The 14,767-nt window shown below is 40.3% G+C and overlaps 2 protein-coding genes across 2 annotated transcripts; one reads left to right on the forward strand and one right to left on the reverse strand.

Moving 5' to 3' along the window:
- LOC133716912 (cation/H(+) antiporter 15-like) lies at positions 1-936 on the forward strand. The gene has a single exon (XM_062143548.1). It carries the CDS (start codon positions 1-3, stop codon positions 934-936), a length of 936 nt encoding a protein of 311 aa, XP_061999532.1.
- A 6,609-nt stretch (positions 937-7,545) lies between these two features.
- LOC133717237 (dehydration-responsive element-binding protein 2A-like) lies at positions 7,546-9,838 on the reverse strand. The gene is made up of 2 exons (XM_062143917.1): positions 9,625-9,838; positions 7,546-9,137 (listed from the first exon to the last, which is right to left on the reverse strand). Exon 2 carries the CDS (start codon positions 9,065-9,067, stop codon positions 7,901-7,903), a length of 1,167 nt encoding a protein of 388 aa, XP_061999901.1. The 5' UTR covers positions 9,068-9,137; positions 9,625-9,838; the 3' UTR covers positions 7,546-7,900.
- Positions 9,839-14,767: the final 4,929 nt, after the last annotated feature.

Here is a 14,767-nt window from a genome sequence, read left to right on the forward strand (position 1 = left end):
ATGAAGAAAGTGCCGGCAGCATCATCACCTTCCTGGAAGCTTCAAATCCAACAGAAGCAAGCCCCATTTGCACTTACATTGTCCACGCATGCAGTTGATTTAATTGGGAGTTCTGCACCACAACTGATGCCTTACAAGAAGAAAAGGAAACTTAGGCGGTTGGATTCACCTACACATCAAATGATGCGAGCGTTTGAGAATTACTCAGAACACTCAAGAGGACCGGTGATAATTCATCCCTATACTATGGTGGCTCCTTATAAATCCATGCACGAGACCATATTTCGTCTAGCTCAGGACAAGCTTGCACCTCTGATTATCATCCCATTCCCTGATAACCACCACCATTCTATTGTTGGCACTGCTCCCTCTAGCCCTATACGCCTAATGATCCTTAATTTACAAGCATTTTCTCAGTGTACAATTGGAATACTAGTTGACAAGGGCTTTCCTTGTCGGCCAAGTATCTCTAACTTCTCCTACATTGTGGCTATATTTTTCATTGGTGGACCAGATGACCGTGAGGCATTAGCATATGCATCACGCATGGCTGACAACCCTGACGTGGGCATCACGGTGTTCAGGATTCTCGTGCGGGTCAATAAAATAGAAAGTTTTGAGGAAGAGGAGAGAGAGCTTAAGCTAGACGAGTCATTGTTGGATGAGTTTAAGCTAAGGAACACCGGGAATAATCGGTTGAATTGGCGTGATATTGAGGTGGATGATGGTGTTGAGGCTGTGAAGGCTATTAAGAATTTGCAGGGTGAGTACGACCTAGTTATGGTGGGGCGGCGACATTGGGATGTGTCGTTGAGGGATGAAGAAATGGCAGACTTATTGCACAATCCAGAGCTGGGAGTGATTGGCGACATGCTCGCTTCTTCAGATTTCTGTGGTGGAATGGTGAATGTGTTGGTGATCGATGCAAGAAAGTAGGACCTTGAGTTGTGGAGATCGAGTTTTGTAACTGACTCCAGGATATGTTCCTAAAGTACATCTAACTTCTGTGTTGATTGATGATGTATATATGTTCATTCCATTATATTAATTCTCTTAAATTAGCCAGCGACGTACCTGTTCTTCTGCTTATACTTTGGCTTTGATTTGACTCTTACCAGATTACGTACTACCATTGTCAAAAGACAAATTTCCTGATTAATGAAGAAAACAATACAAAAAGGTAAAAAAAAAAAAAACAATACAAAAAGGTCAAATGCCTAATTAACAAGAAATGGTCACGTATTGTTTTTTCCCGTTTCTTTTACCCACACAACTAACGCAATGCTCGTTGTTATAGTTTATCATCAGCTACTCGCTTTATTTTTTTTGAAAGAGAGCCAAAATGGCAGCCCTTAAGCCTTGATCATTAATGAAACTTCATAATATATGGGGGGGGGGCATGATACATGAACCTCAAATTACAATAAGCATAAGGAGATGTTAGAACAACTCGAGATAATAACGAGAGTCTCAACAAAAAGTATGTATTCTAATATGCACCAATTAGCGAAGAGTGCACTTCTGGCTACTTTATTCGATTTACAAAGACGGCGACATATCAGAAAGTAAATGCTTACTCAAACCCATAATATACTAATAAGATCAGCTTTTCCACTATGTTGCCACCGGAAAACTGGTCCGGTGATACTTAGTTTCATCTTGCCACTAGGAGGTTGCGACCATTTTGAAACTCGCCACCTAACTAGGCTGACCAGGCACACAAAAGATGCAGTCTGGGACAGAGCCCACGTCACCCTACCACTACTCGATAGGGACTTATTACCGACATAAAGCCACATTCTACTAAAAAAAATAAAAAAATAAATAAAGAACAGTAAACGCATCATTAGCCTAATCTGGGCCCAAAGTATGATTCCAGGTCCACAAACTAACCACCATAGTGTAGAGAGAATGGCCCACTGGCCCAGCCCAACCCTTTGTTATTGCTACTGCCATCACAACCCACCACAGCCATCTTTGAGCAACCTCAGCCAACGCAGCACCACCAACAACGTCCCCTCCATCCATAACAAACACCAGACCAGATTGAATCTGAACGCAGATCGGATCGGCCACCATCTCGAAATTGAACCTAGATCCAAACACACCGGCCATGGCAGATTGGAACGACAACAAGTCCAACCCTTTGGTATCGCAGCCTCCGCCACCGCAAGCCACCACCGCCCGCGAACAACCACCTGAATAGCCTACCCAATCTGATTTGGAGTCTCCCACTCTAACTAGAACCACTGATGCGTTTCCATCTCCAAGACAGATCAAATCAACTAGGCTCCCATCCAGCAGCCATGGAGGAGCGATCTGAACACACCAACCTCCATCCTCCACCGTGAAGCAATCTCTCCTAGCCACCAGCGAAACCCTCCACACCATGAGTCGATCCCTGAACCTAGAAAACAGACCCCGAGTCCCACACAAGACTAATAATGCGGCGAACAAACAGCAGCCCGTTCGACGACGACATCCAATGGATGCGCTGCCGGACGGACAACGGGAAATATTGGATATACTTAGGCGCGTGTGTAGGCGTGTTCTATACTAGGCTTTTTTTTTTATTGTCAGACATTTTTGCTACTCGCTTTATTACTAATACTACTTTTTTTTAATTTTTTTTTAGTTAATCATAATCAGCACATTTAATATGTTTTGAGATTGTGATAAATATTTGAATCTCAATATTAAAATGTCAAAAATCTCATAAATGATGTATTATTTTTTTATGTTACACGATATCATCTTAACCATTTATTTCATCCAGGCTCTAATTAATAATTTATATATGAAGTACACAAATATTTTTTATTGTAAAGGTAAAAAAATTAAAAACTATAAACTAATGACAGTTCATGCACTAACCTCATGGAAACTGGATACTATAGCTTTCTTATGACAAAATAAATAAATAAATAAAAATAAATTTTCTTAAGACCATGATTTCTACTCACATTAGTGATTTTTATACACTTCTCGAACTGACAAAACTCAAAAATCATGATGCAATTGTTTTTTTTTTTTTTTCACAATTTTTCAAAGTCATAAAACAATCAAATTCATAAAAAGAACTCGTTGGAGGTTTCGGTGTTCCACCAATTAGAACACATTCTAAAAATCATGGTCTTACAAATGGTAAGCATATGATACAAGAGAATTTCAAGAAAAAATAGTGGGGAAAAATGCACGAACAGTGTCTGGAGACTCTGAGGACTGTCAAAATGATACCTGAACTTTCAAACGTATCAATGTGATATTTGGACTTATATTTTCTTGTCAACGTAGTACCTACATCAACTTTCCGTCACGGCACCGTTAAATTTACCACGTGTGAGGCACGTGACATACAAAATGAAGGTAAAAAGACTGATTTGCCCTATAACTGACATTTAAAATGCACGAACAGTGTCTGGAGACTCTTAGGACTGTCAAAATGATATCTGAACTTTCAAACGTATCAATGTGATACCTGGACTTATATTTTCTTGTCAACGTAGTACCTACATCAACTTTCCGTCACGGCACCGTTAAATTTACCACGTGTGACTGTGTGAGGCACATGAGGTACAAAATAAAGGTAAAAAGACTGATTTGCCCTATAACTGAAATTTTAAAAATTTTTTTTGGTAAAAACATTTTAAATATTTTTTTTTTTGGTAAAAAGACTGATTTACCTTTAATTTTTTTAATTAATTTTTTTCACCCCTCCACCTCTCGTCTTCTTCCTCTCCCCTCGATCAACCACTCTCTAAAAAGACTAGTTTTCCTCGCCAATTCCTCCAGCAACAACACCTCAGTACTCCTCGATTTCATGCACACAGCGCTGACGCTGTTGACCTCGACGAAAGGATCAACGGCGCACTTCATCGCCGATTTCAGATCTTTGACAAGCGAGGCTTCAAGAAGACTATGTCCTTCATTTTGGAGGACGAAATTGAAATTGAAATTGGGATTGAGATTGGGATTGGGATTGGGATTGGGATTGGGATTTGGATTTGGATTTGGATTTGGATTTGGATTTGGATTGGGTTCTCTGGAAACTTTGACGGTACTCAAAGCGGGACTTGAGATTGAGGAAGGAGGAGGGCGGAGAGATCATCTATATCATTACTTGCTTGTGTTTTTGTTGTAGTTAATAACTTGATATTAATGGATTTTGAGTTTGAGTTCGAGTTTTGGTGGAGGTGTGGGTGTGGGTGGTGACGAAAAATGAAATTCAGGGTTTCTGCAACGTCTTCTTGGTTCTTCTTCTTCATTGCCCATTTCACAACAGGTTTGCATTGATGTTGTTGAGGCGATTTCAAAGGAGGAATGAAATTTTGTGTTAATTCGATCTGATACATCTGTGATTGTTTTGGTTGTTTTGCAATCCAAGTCTTCGTGCTTTCTCTGTTGGACTTGGAGGTGTTGAAGAGGCCATCGAAAATTAATCATCTTTTATTTTCAATATAATAAATTATTATGTTTTTATTTTCAATTTTAAATTTATTCATTTAGGATTTGATGGAGTGGAAAAGTCTTTTTTGCCCTCATTTTCAGCCTCACATGCGTCAGACGTGACTCGAACTGACGAAGCCGTGACGGAAAGTTGATGTAGGTACTACGTTGACAAGAAAATATAAGTCTAGGTATCACATTGATACGTTTGAAAGTTCAGGTATCATTTTGACAGTCCTCAGAGTCTCCAGACACTGTTCGTGCATTTTTCCCTTTAGGATTTGATGGAGTGGAAAATTCTTTTTTGCCCTCATTTTCGGCCTCACATGCGTCACACGTGACTCGAACTGACGGAGCCGTAACGGAAAGTTGATGTAGGTACTACGTTGACAAGAAAATATAAGTCCAGGTATCACATTGATACGTTTGAAAGTTCAGGTATCATTTTGACAGTCCTCAGAGTCTCCAGACACTGTTCGTGCATTTTTCCCAAAATAGTGCTAACAATGTTATCAAAGTTTTGAAATGTCATTGCATCTATGCGTGTCTCAATGACACCTCTCAACATGTCAAACCATGCAAAGCCCCATTTTTATTCAAATCGTCATGTTTCTTAATCTCACCCTATTGATAAAGCATTATCTTTAGTATCCGTTCCAATTGAAAGGTGCGAACGTATAGATATATTATTCGCGAGTTTACTAACTAGTGTCTAGAGTTGCATTTCATATATGAAGGTCAAGATAATGATAGTATTGTTGGTAATTATCTTCGAGATGATGAGACGCTGTCATTTGCATCTGCTAGAGTTTGAATAGTAATACTTTTTTCTATTGTTCTACCTTTTCAAGTATAAGTCATGTAATCAGACAAATCACTAGTGTAGTACACCTTCCAGTTTGTTCTGCCATAAACTTAATTTCAAGTTACATCCAGCTCTCATATGCTCCTAATATTATCCGGATCCCTTTTAAGCGATTTCTATCACTAATTATCTCTAAAGTTACTCTTCTTAAAAACAGGTTTTTCAGTTGTTTCAAATATCACTCGCTCTATATCGAGCAACTCGTGTAACATGCTCCAACAAAAAGCAAGGGAAACAGTACTAGAAAAAGAAGTCTTCTTTGCACCTACAGAAGTATCACAATTCAATTTCAACTCTTTATGTCTCCCACCGAAGTATCATAATTCAATTTCTTGTAACGCATCACAAGTTAATGGGGTGGACGACAGACGAGGAGGCCGGGCTGGCATTGTCCGAGGCCACAAGGCTCCTACCGGTCAAGGTATTAAATTTTGTTGACCTCGATTGGGCCTCCATCTTCCAAAAACCATTTAGGACCTAGGAACCAAGCAATGAGAATCCGCCTAAGATGACCCGGTCACTCAAACACAATACATCAGAGAGAAGGCAATCAAAAAGAAAGGGAAAAGAAAATAGTCTGCTTTTGTGTTTCCTTCTATTTTATATATATTTGGGTGATTCTATTCAGAACTTCCAATTTGCTCTTTAAACATCTCTCTAAATTTTTTTTTCATTAAACTTCCTAATTTACCCTCATTCTTATTTTTAACATTTTCAGTTTTCCTTCAACTGACTATCTCGATCATCATCTCCAACTTATCTCTTCATTGCATGGTCTTCTGCAAGTCTAATCAACAGATGCTAGGACTCTTAACCTTATTTGTTGTAAATCATCTTAAAATATAGGGGTGGCTGAAAATGCCGGACCTACCGAAACCGGCCGAACCGCCGCCGTCGGCGCCGACAAATACGGTTGCCAGTTGATCGGTACCGGTAGTACCGTACCGGAGGTAGGTGCTCGGCTCGGCAGTGGTACAGCCTATCATATAGGTTCGGTATTACCGAACCAGCCGACATAAAAGTTTTTGGTTTAATTCCAAAAACTCCCACTCTTTTGCGTCTGCCAAACATCGAACCCTTGCAGCCTCAATGCGAACTCAAGCCACTTACCACTGGACCACAAGCTCACTTCTGATAAGTTAAGCAAAAGACATATATATATACACTTAATTGAAATTCATAAACAATTAAAAAGGTTCTCACCTTCCATTTCTTCCAGAAACATATCCGGTGTCTCTCTCTCTCTCTTATTCGCTATTCCTTCTTCTTCCAGAAACGACTCTCTCTCTCTCATGTTCTTCGTTCTCTCTCTCTCTCTCTCTCTTCATTTTTGACTTCTATTCTTCTTCCATTCTATTGCTTCTTCCTCCATTTTCTTCTCGTTTTCCTTATTCATTCTTCCATTTCTTCCTTCTCAGACTTGAATCAAAATCAAATCTACAGCTAAATCTCTTGATCTCGAATGAGGAGGGTCGTCGTGCCGTTGTTTTAGCCACCGTTCTTCCTCGCTGCTGGCGCTGCTGAGATAGTCGGTCGACAAACCGAAACCGACCGCAACATCGGCGTACCGATTCATCGGTAACGGATTTATCGGTATCGGCAGCGGTTGTAAAAAAAGGCAAACCGATGAGTTTCGGTTCGGTAACGGTGTTGGCCAAAAAATGTCGGTTACCGGTACCGAGCCAGCCCTATTAAAATGTCCATATTTCGTGATCGACATGTGTAATCTTTTTAATTGGGTTTAGGGTCTTTCAAATATGAAATTGGACTTACAATCAATATAAGTTTTTTGATAAAGTTCTCATTGACTGAATTCATGTTTTCGAATTAAAAGATAAATTATGATCGAGATTAAAATCTCCACAAACACACATATATATTATATAATTCATCTCCACCATTTGATTGGCTAGCCAAGACTTGCCGTGAAGTGGCTGCGGTTTTGTGGGTTAGGGGCCCTTTGACCTGAGTTTGTGAAACTCATAGGCCGTGTGAGAAATTGAATAAGAACAAGGAAAAGGCCTTGGTTGGTTTGAATATGAGAAACTAAGATTGTTTTGAGTTTCTGGGGATTAGGGAGAGTGATCAATTATAACTGTAGTAAGGTGGAGCATTTGGAATGAATGAACATGGACTTCTCAGTTACAAAGTTACAACATTTTTTTAAATTTTGTTTAAGCTTAAGGGGTAAAATTGTGATTAAAATTTTATAAAAAATAAAGAAGGTCCAAAAATTAAATTAAGAGGTCAAACTAAAACCACTATATATTTTTCATTTTTTTTTATCAAGCCATTTACAACAAAGAATCAGTTTATGGACTACTTTGAAAATCATAGTCAGAGCAACTTGTTCATGGAGGAGAAAGATAAAAATTGTCACTGCTACATTCTCTTGTCTAAAAATCTATAGAGAACTAGCTCATTGACAGGATCAACCCCCAAGAGGAAAACAGTTCACTCTACACTCTACAGAGAGGGTAACCACAACTCTAATGGAATCCTTCATCAACTTCAGAACCATATTCACAAAGACATGTAACCAAGCCAATACAGAGCTGGCTGCCCAAACTCTAGCCTTGACATTCCTCATCAGTTTGCATTGCCGCCGCCGCCGCCTCCAGTGAAATTGAAATCGAAATCATCTACATTGAAGTATCCGTGATTATCTGCTCCAACATTATTCTCTTGCATCTGACGATTTAACAAATCAAAGCCATAGTCGGCAACTGATGGCTCCACGTCCATATGCTGCACATTACCACCAGGAGGCTTGTTATCTGGATACTGTAACTGGCATGATGAATCCGATAGTGTGGCATTATCAACAGGGACCATATCCGTGAACTGAGGACGACCAACATCAGAGCTTAAATCTTGCTGCAATCTCGGAGCAGGGATGGGTTTACCATCCATAGGGCCGACAAGCTCGTCCACATAAAAAAGCTCATCAATTGAAAACTGCTTCAAGCAATCCATATCAAAGCCATCTGTGCTAATCCAGTCATGTGCCTGCTCTTGGACTCCAGGTTGATCTGTGTGGAAGTGGTCCATAGGAACCTCACTTTTCACCTCTACATCTGCCGTAGCATTAGACGCACTGGGTTGAGTAAATGCATTAGGCCAAGCATGACTTGTCGATTCATCCTCACCGTCCTCAGTTTTCACTATAAAAGATTCCTCCTCTGCACAGACGACCTCGGAGTGATCAGACCGATTTGATATCGTAATAGATTCACAGCATCCTTGTGTTACCACAGTAGAACACCCTGATGGAGTTGTGACTGACGAAGTTTCATGTGACGATTCATTCCAAGAAGATGTATAACTGTTGTGATTGTTTACATTAGGGTGGTTAAGGCGAGCAGTGGCACCATACATGGCTTTTGCAGCTTCATCATAAGCAAGTGCAGCATCAACAGCCGTGGGAAAAGTACCTAACCAAAGCCTACTTCCTCTGTTGGGCTCTCGGATTTCTGCAACCCACTTTCCCCACGTCCTCTGCCTAACACCTCTGTAATTACACCGCTGATTCTCCGGCCCTCCTTTACCTTTCATACAACCCTTCTTCGACCCCTTGGCCTGAATCTTACGCCCCTTGTCATCGTAAATCCCAGACTCTAAAAGCTTGTTATATTCTTTCCACCTTGACAGGGTCTCCTCAACACTGGCTCCATCCTTTTTACTTCGACGGCCCCTTTTCTTAGAACTATCCAAGGGCTGGGAAAACCCATTAGAACCTTGATCATAAGCACCCATTATTCTTCGCTGGTCTATAAACAGATTCTCAATCTAACAAACTGATCTGCAACCGTCGCTTCTTCACAATCTGCAGTACAATCGAAAAGATCTGTGAGCACCGCTTGGCCTTGTATATATAGAGATTCAGTACAAGCAAATAAAACCAAATCTAATCCGCATAGGAATCGGAGTTTTCTTGCAGACCAAGTAGGAAATCAATCCTTAAAAGCTAAAGATTCGGGACTTGGCCCCCAAGTAACCAACACTCTCTCCTTTTTCACTTTCGGTGCTTTCAGGAAAACAAAAGTATATCTATCTCACCCAGCAGACAAAAACGCCCAATTTTTAGACAACAGAAAACCCCCCCCAAATCCCGGAAAGTTAAATCAGAAAACCCTAATTCCGAAAAAAAAATAAAAACCCCAAAATCCCAATCCCAATCCCAATCGGAAACAAACACAGCCACCAATTACAAACCCTTTCCCTTTCCTCACATACGAAATCGACGAAATAAAAACAAGCAACTAAATTAAAAGAAGAAAGAAAGAGAAAAACAAAGGCGCAGAATTACCAACCTCTTGAATCGTCGCGACGAATCCCACCGGACTCAGATAATTTCCTTTTGGAAGTTTCCACAATCAAAACGACACTGCTGGACGCGTTTTGCTCGGTTTCTTGTTCTTGTTGTTCTAGGGTTTGGAATAGATATATAGAGAGAGAGAGCAAATGGTTTTCTGGGAAAAGTTTAAGAGTGTCTATAAGCTTCTGAGCGAATCCAGAAATCTTTAGGACTGGCACCTCTGGGAGATATTTATAGCCTTCTCTAGATATTTCCCTGCTGCGGATATTTTTTATTGTTTTTTTTTTTTTTTTTTTTTGCGGCCTATGGATATCGATGACGTGGCGATTTCGTGGCGCTTCGGTCCCAAGCCTTGCGCCACGTTTCTACCCGAACCTTCCCGAACCACTCGTTTTTCACGCGTCACTGTCTGTCTTGGTACTGAAGTAATTTTCTGTGTTCTGCTAGTTTTGTTTTTCCTGTTTTGCCCACATGAATCTGGAAATATCTTCCTTTTTCGCTAAGGATGGATCTCACCTTCCTACGTGCCTTCCATCGTTAATGAGGAATTAATCGAATATAAATCAAACTCATGAAGATAACCATAGAGTTTAGTTAACTTTTGTTTTTTAGGTGTTAGTGAATTATATCGGTTCATGGTTACAACCATATTTATTAAAAGGGTTTTTGTCCATTTACCCCATTTCTAGGGATTTTTTTCCACTAACCCCATTGAGTTTTTTTAATTCTCTCTTACCCAATACACTCTAAGGGAGTCTTCCCTAATACCCCATTAAGATTTTTTTTTTGTTTTTAATTTTTTTTTAATACCATTTTACCCTTCACCCCTTATTTACTTAGAGAGAAAGAGAGAGAGAGAATAGAAGAGAGAGAAACTATAGGAAACTTCGCCGGAGCCCGTCACCGGCCGCCGGAATCCGGTCACCGGCTGCCGCCCACCGGAAATTGCTGAAAATCTCACCGGAAAGTTTTTTTGCCCCCAATAGATGATTATCAGCCATGTATTACCCCCCAATAGAGGGACAATAGACCTCTATTGCCCCCCAATAGACGACTATCAGCCATGTATTGCCCCCCAATAGACTTCTATTGCCCTCCAATAGGACTTTCAATCGCCAGAATGAGAATTAATCTCCCTAAATTTAGACAAATAAAACTTTGATTATAGAAAAAAAAAAAAATTACATCAATTCAAAACGTCTATTGCCCTCCAATAGATGTCTATTGGGGGGCAATAGACGTCTATTGCCCCCCAATAGACATTCAAAACTTTTTTTTTCGTTCACTGTCCCGTTACTTCAAAAAAAAAAAAAAAAAAAAAAAAAAACTGGTTGGGCACCCATGTCATCTTCTCCCATCTTTTCGACTGCAGACCCGGGATCGGAAGTAGTGTTCCGGCGACGCAAAGATCGTGGATGATGTCGCTGACGTCCTCAGTGGATGATGGCCGTCTGCTTCGCCGTGACGGGATCGGCCTGGTCCAAATCAGTTCTCTCTTCGTTCTCTGTGACCTAAATTTCAATGCTGAGAGGTCAATTTCGAACAATAGTGAGTAATTGATTAACAGAGCTTGGATTACTTCACTTACTTTGAATTGAGCTTGCTTCATGTCTCTGGAGAGATCGACGATTTTTTTGTGGAGATCGGGGAGGTCCTCGAGGAGGGCGAGCCAGCCGGAGACGGTGACTGTGTTTTCGTTGAGGGATTTGCAGAGGGAGAGACAGTGGATGAGGACGAAGATTTTGCCTTTGGAGTAAGACGACATAGGGCGGCGATGACCCTGAGGGCGGTGAGGACGGAAGGCGACACCACATGAAACCGGAAACGAAGCCGGTATATTCCTTCGGCGACGACGCAGCTGGAGGAGAGAGGGAGATGGCATGGGTCGAACGTTGGAGCTGGAGGGGAGAGAGAGAGAGGGTCGAGTCGAGGCCGGAGCCGGAGGAGAGAGAGGGCTGGGTCGATCGCCGGAGCTAGAGGAGAGAAAGTCGGAGGTCAGTTGGGAGAGATGGGGGAGAGAGGAGAGAGAGAGAGAGAGTCAGAGAGATTGATATTGAGTGGTGAAGCTGTAATTTGTTAATTGTGCTTAGGGCAAAATAGTCATTTATTGTTAAATTGTGTTGGTGGGAAGAAAAAACTGTTGCCGGGGTAAGTGAGATAATTTTTTGTTATTTTGGTGCTTTTGGTCAAGGACCCTTATTAAAAATTACAAATTTAGTTATTTCAGATGATCAAATCAAAGAAAAATAATTTTAACATCATAATCAAAATTAATTGACAATAATACAAAAGACTTTCATAATTTTTTTTTAGAACCACCCATTCATAACTCCAAATTTGCTATTTAGACATCTCTTGATATTTTTGCACAACAAACTTCCAACTTTGCCCATATTTTTTTTTCTTCCCCTTCTCTAACATATACCTGCAAACCTTTGTGCATGTGCTACGGTTCTCTAACCCCTCTCTCTCTCTCTCTCACCAAGATTAGCGTCATTGGTGTGAACATCTTGCGTTATAGGATTTTGATAAAAATCTCTCATCAATTTCACATGCACTCAATCATAACTATATATATTTTTTTTTTGAAGGGGGCTGGTGCGGCTGCCCTCAAGCCTTGATTAATGAAACTGTAGAATACAACCCTTAATTTTAAGAAACCCAGAGTATCAACCCTTGATTGTGATTAGTAATCTCAATCAAAAGACAAAAGGAAAATCAAAATGATAATTGCAGAAGACCCAAACGGTTTGTACATATGAGGAGAGAAAGAAAGCTAATCCAAACGGTTTTGAAAGGGCTAACCCAGATAAGATTTAATTAACTAGGCAATACTTCATTGGCAGCACGATTTCTACATACGAGGAGCAAAAGAAAGCTATGAGTGACCGAAAAGTAACGACCCAAACGGTGTTGAATTGATTTTTTTTTTTCCTTCAATTTATATAGGGGTAAAATAGAGATTAATTTTTTTTTTAAAATCAAGAGAGGTCTAAATAGCAAATTTGGAGGTATGAATAGAACCACTTTTTTTTTTTTTTGAATCAAACCCAAAGCGGGTGTCAATTTCATTCATCACATGCCAAAATGGTAACATACCATTCTGCTGCCTTCAACTAGATAGATCAAGAAAGTGTGGTAGTACCCACAGTGGTACATAGAAATAGGTCCACTAATTATACATCAAATTCGTAGAGACTAGCGTAAATCCTCATTCAGTACTACTCCAGAAGCACTAGAGACACATAAAGTGCATAGATCCCTAAAAACTTAGGAAATTATTGAAAGTAAAACTATTGACGTATAGGATCCCAAAAATAAAGAGAATTTTTATGGGCCTAGGGCAAAAAACCCTACCAGTCCAAAATTTCAAGCCCAAAAGGCAGCCCATGGGAGAGGTCCACTCAAGATTCAGACAAGCCCAGAATGGCCTAGGCCTAGTTTCCATATGCTTCCCACCGCCGCACGTCACAGCTCTGGACTAGCGCCGCCTCGACCTGCGCCACCATGCACCACATCGCCACGACACCACCGCCATGGAACCGCACCTCATCTACCCGTACCCCACGTGTTACTTCCCGAATCTCAAGTTACCGTTTTACTAGTCTTTCGGACGGTAAACGAGAGTTATTTTTATTTTCGGCTCTGTTTCGACCTTTTGGGGGGCCCTAAAAGTTGACTTTTTGTTTGGATCAAAATTTGAGAAAATTTTCTTCATGAAAGTCGTAGAGGACGTTAAACTGAAAGTGTGCATATGTTGTACGTAAAAATCAAAGTTCGTATACGAAAGTTATAAGTGAAAAGGTAAAGTTACTGTTCATGGTAAATTAGTATATATTCAAAATTTACTGTGATAGATCAGATTCTACCACTCGCTCTCTCTCTCTCTCTCATCTCCGTTTCTCTCTCCTCGACCCCGTCAGCTTTGGCCGGCGGTTTCTCCCTCGTCCGGAAACGGATTTGGATAAGGCCGGCGGCTATGGAACCCTCTCTTCCTCCTCTTCACGTCTGTGGTATTTTGGTGGCTCGATTTGGGCCGTAGGAGGTGCAGCAAGGCGGTGACCGCGGTGGCATTTCGGGTCTCTGGCGATTTCGCGTTTTCCGGTAATTTCCGGCCGTTCCACCACCCATAACATGGAGTCCTCGTCTTCGTGGTTCAACCCATGCCAGTGGGTAACCTCAATTTCGCCGGATTACGACGAATCGACGGCGGGAACGATCTCATGGATTTGAGGTAATTTCGACTACTTAAGCTTGAAATTGAGCTTGGCCACAGTTATGAAAGATGTTTATGATAATGAGATGATGTTGTGGATGAAATTTGGTAGCCATATATGGTGGTTGACCGACGGCGCGTGGGGATGTTTCCGGCCGTTCCTGGTGGGTTGTTTTGGTTTGTTGGATAGTACTTGTTACGAATTTATAGATATGAGTTTGGTGGGAATTGGAAGAGATTTGGTATCGATCAGAATTTTCGAAGTTCAATAGTTTGGTTATTGATTTACGAGAATTTCACCGTCAGATTTCTCTCAATTCTGCCCTAGAATCTTTGAATTAAAGAATTGGTGTTAATGATGAAGTTTTGGTTAAATCGAAGAAGAAATAGAAATGTTGATTTATGAAGATTTGATGTGGGAATCATATTTAATTTCCGGATTGTTATTCACGAATTATAATTGTGTACAGGGCGACGTGCCGAGCTACTGCTCGACGTAGGAAATCGGTAGCGTGGTCGCCTAAGTAGTACTGTGAGTGGACTTTTGTTTTTAAATTAATTATGCATACAGTATTATTATTATTTTCCCATTGAGATTTAATTTATGATTTGAATTATTGATTTTTATGGTTTATTGAGCTTTGATTTATTGAAATTTATTTATGAATTACGAGATTAGTATTGAAATTCCTTCCCAAGGGCTTTTAGTAGATTTTCGAGATAGTTATTTATGAGTTATTGAGTTGGGAAATGATTTTCGGGAACTGATTGATTAAGAAAATATTTTGAGAATTATTGATTTCGAATATTGATTTATATGATGATATATGAGTACGAATGATTTAGCAAATATTTAAGCATGATTGAATTATTGAGATTTCTTGAGTTTTGAGCTCTGCACTTATCATCTTTGAAGTTATAT

This window comes from Rosa rugosa, chromosome 6, assembly GCF_958449725.1.
Source record: "Rosa rugosa chromosome 6, drRosRugo1.1, whole genome shotgun sequence".
NCBI classification, from domain to species: domain Eukaryota; kingdom Viridiplantae; phylum Streptophyta; class Magnoliopsida; order Rosales; family Rosaceae; genus Rosa; species Rosa rugosa.

Bases quoted from the DNA above. Each gene is read 5' to 3' on its own strand.
- LOC133716912 (XM_062143548.1), top strand. From the start codon at position 1: ATGAAGAAAGTGCCGGCAGCATCATCACCTTCCTGGAAGCTTCAAATC.
- LOC133717237 (XM_062143917.1), bottom strand. From the start codon at position 9,067: ATGGGTGCTTATGATCAAGGTTCTAATGGGTTTTCCCAGCCCTTGGAT.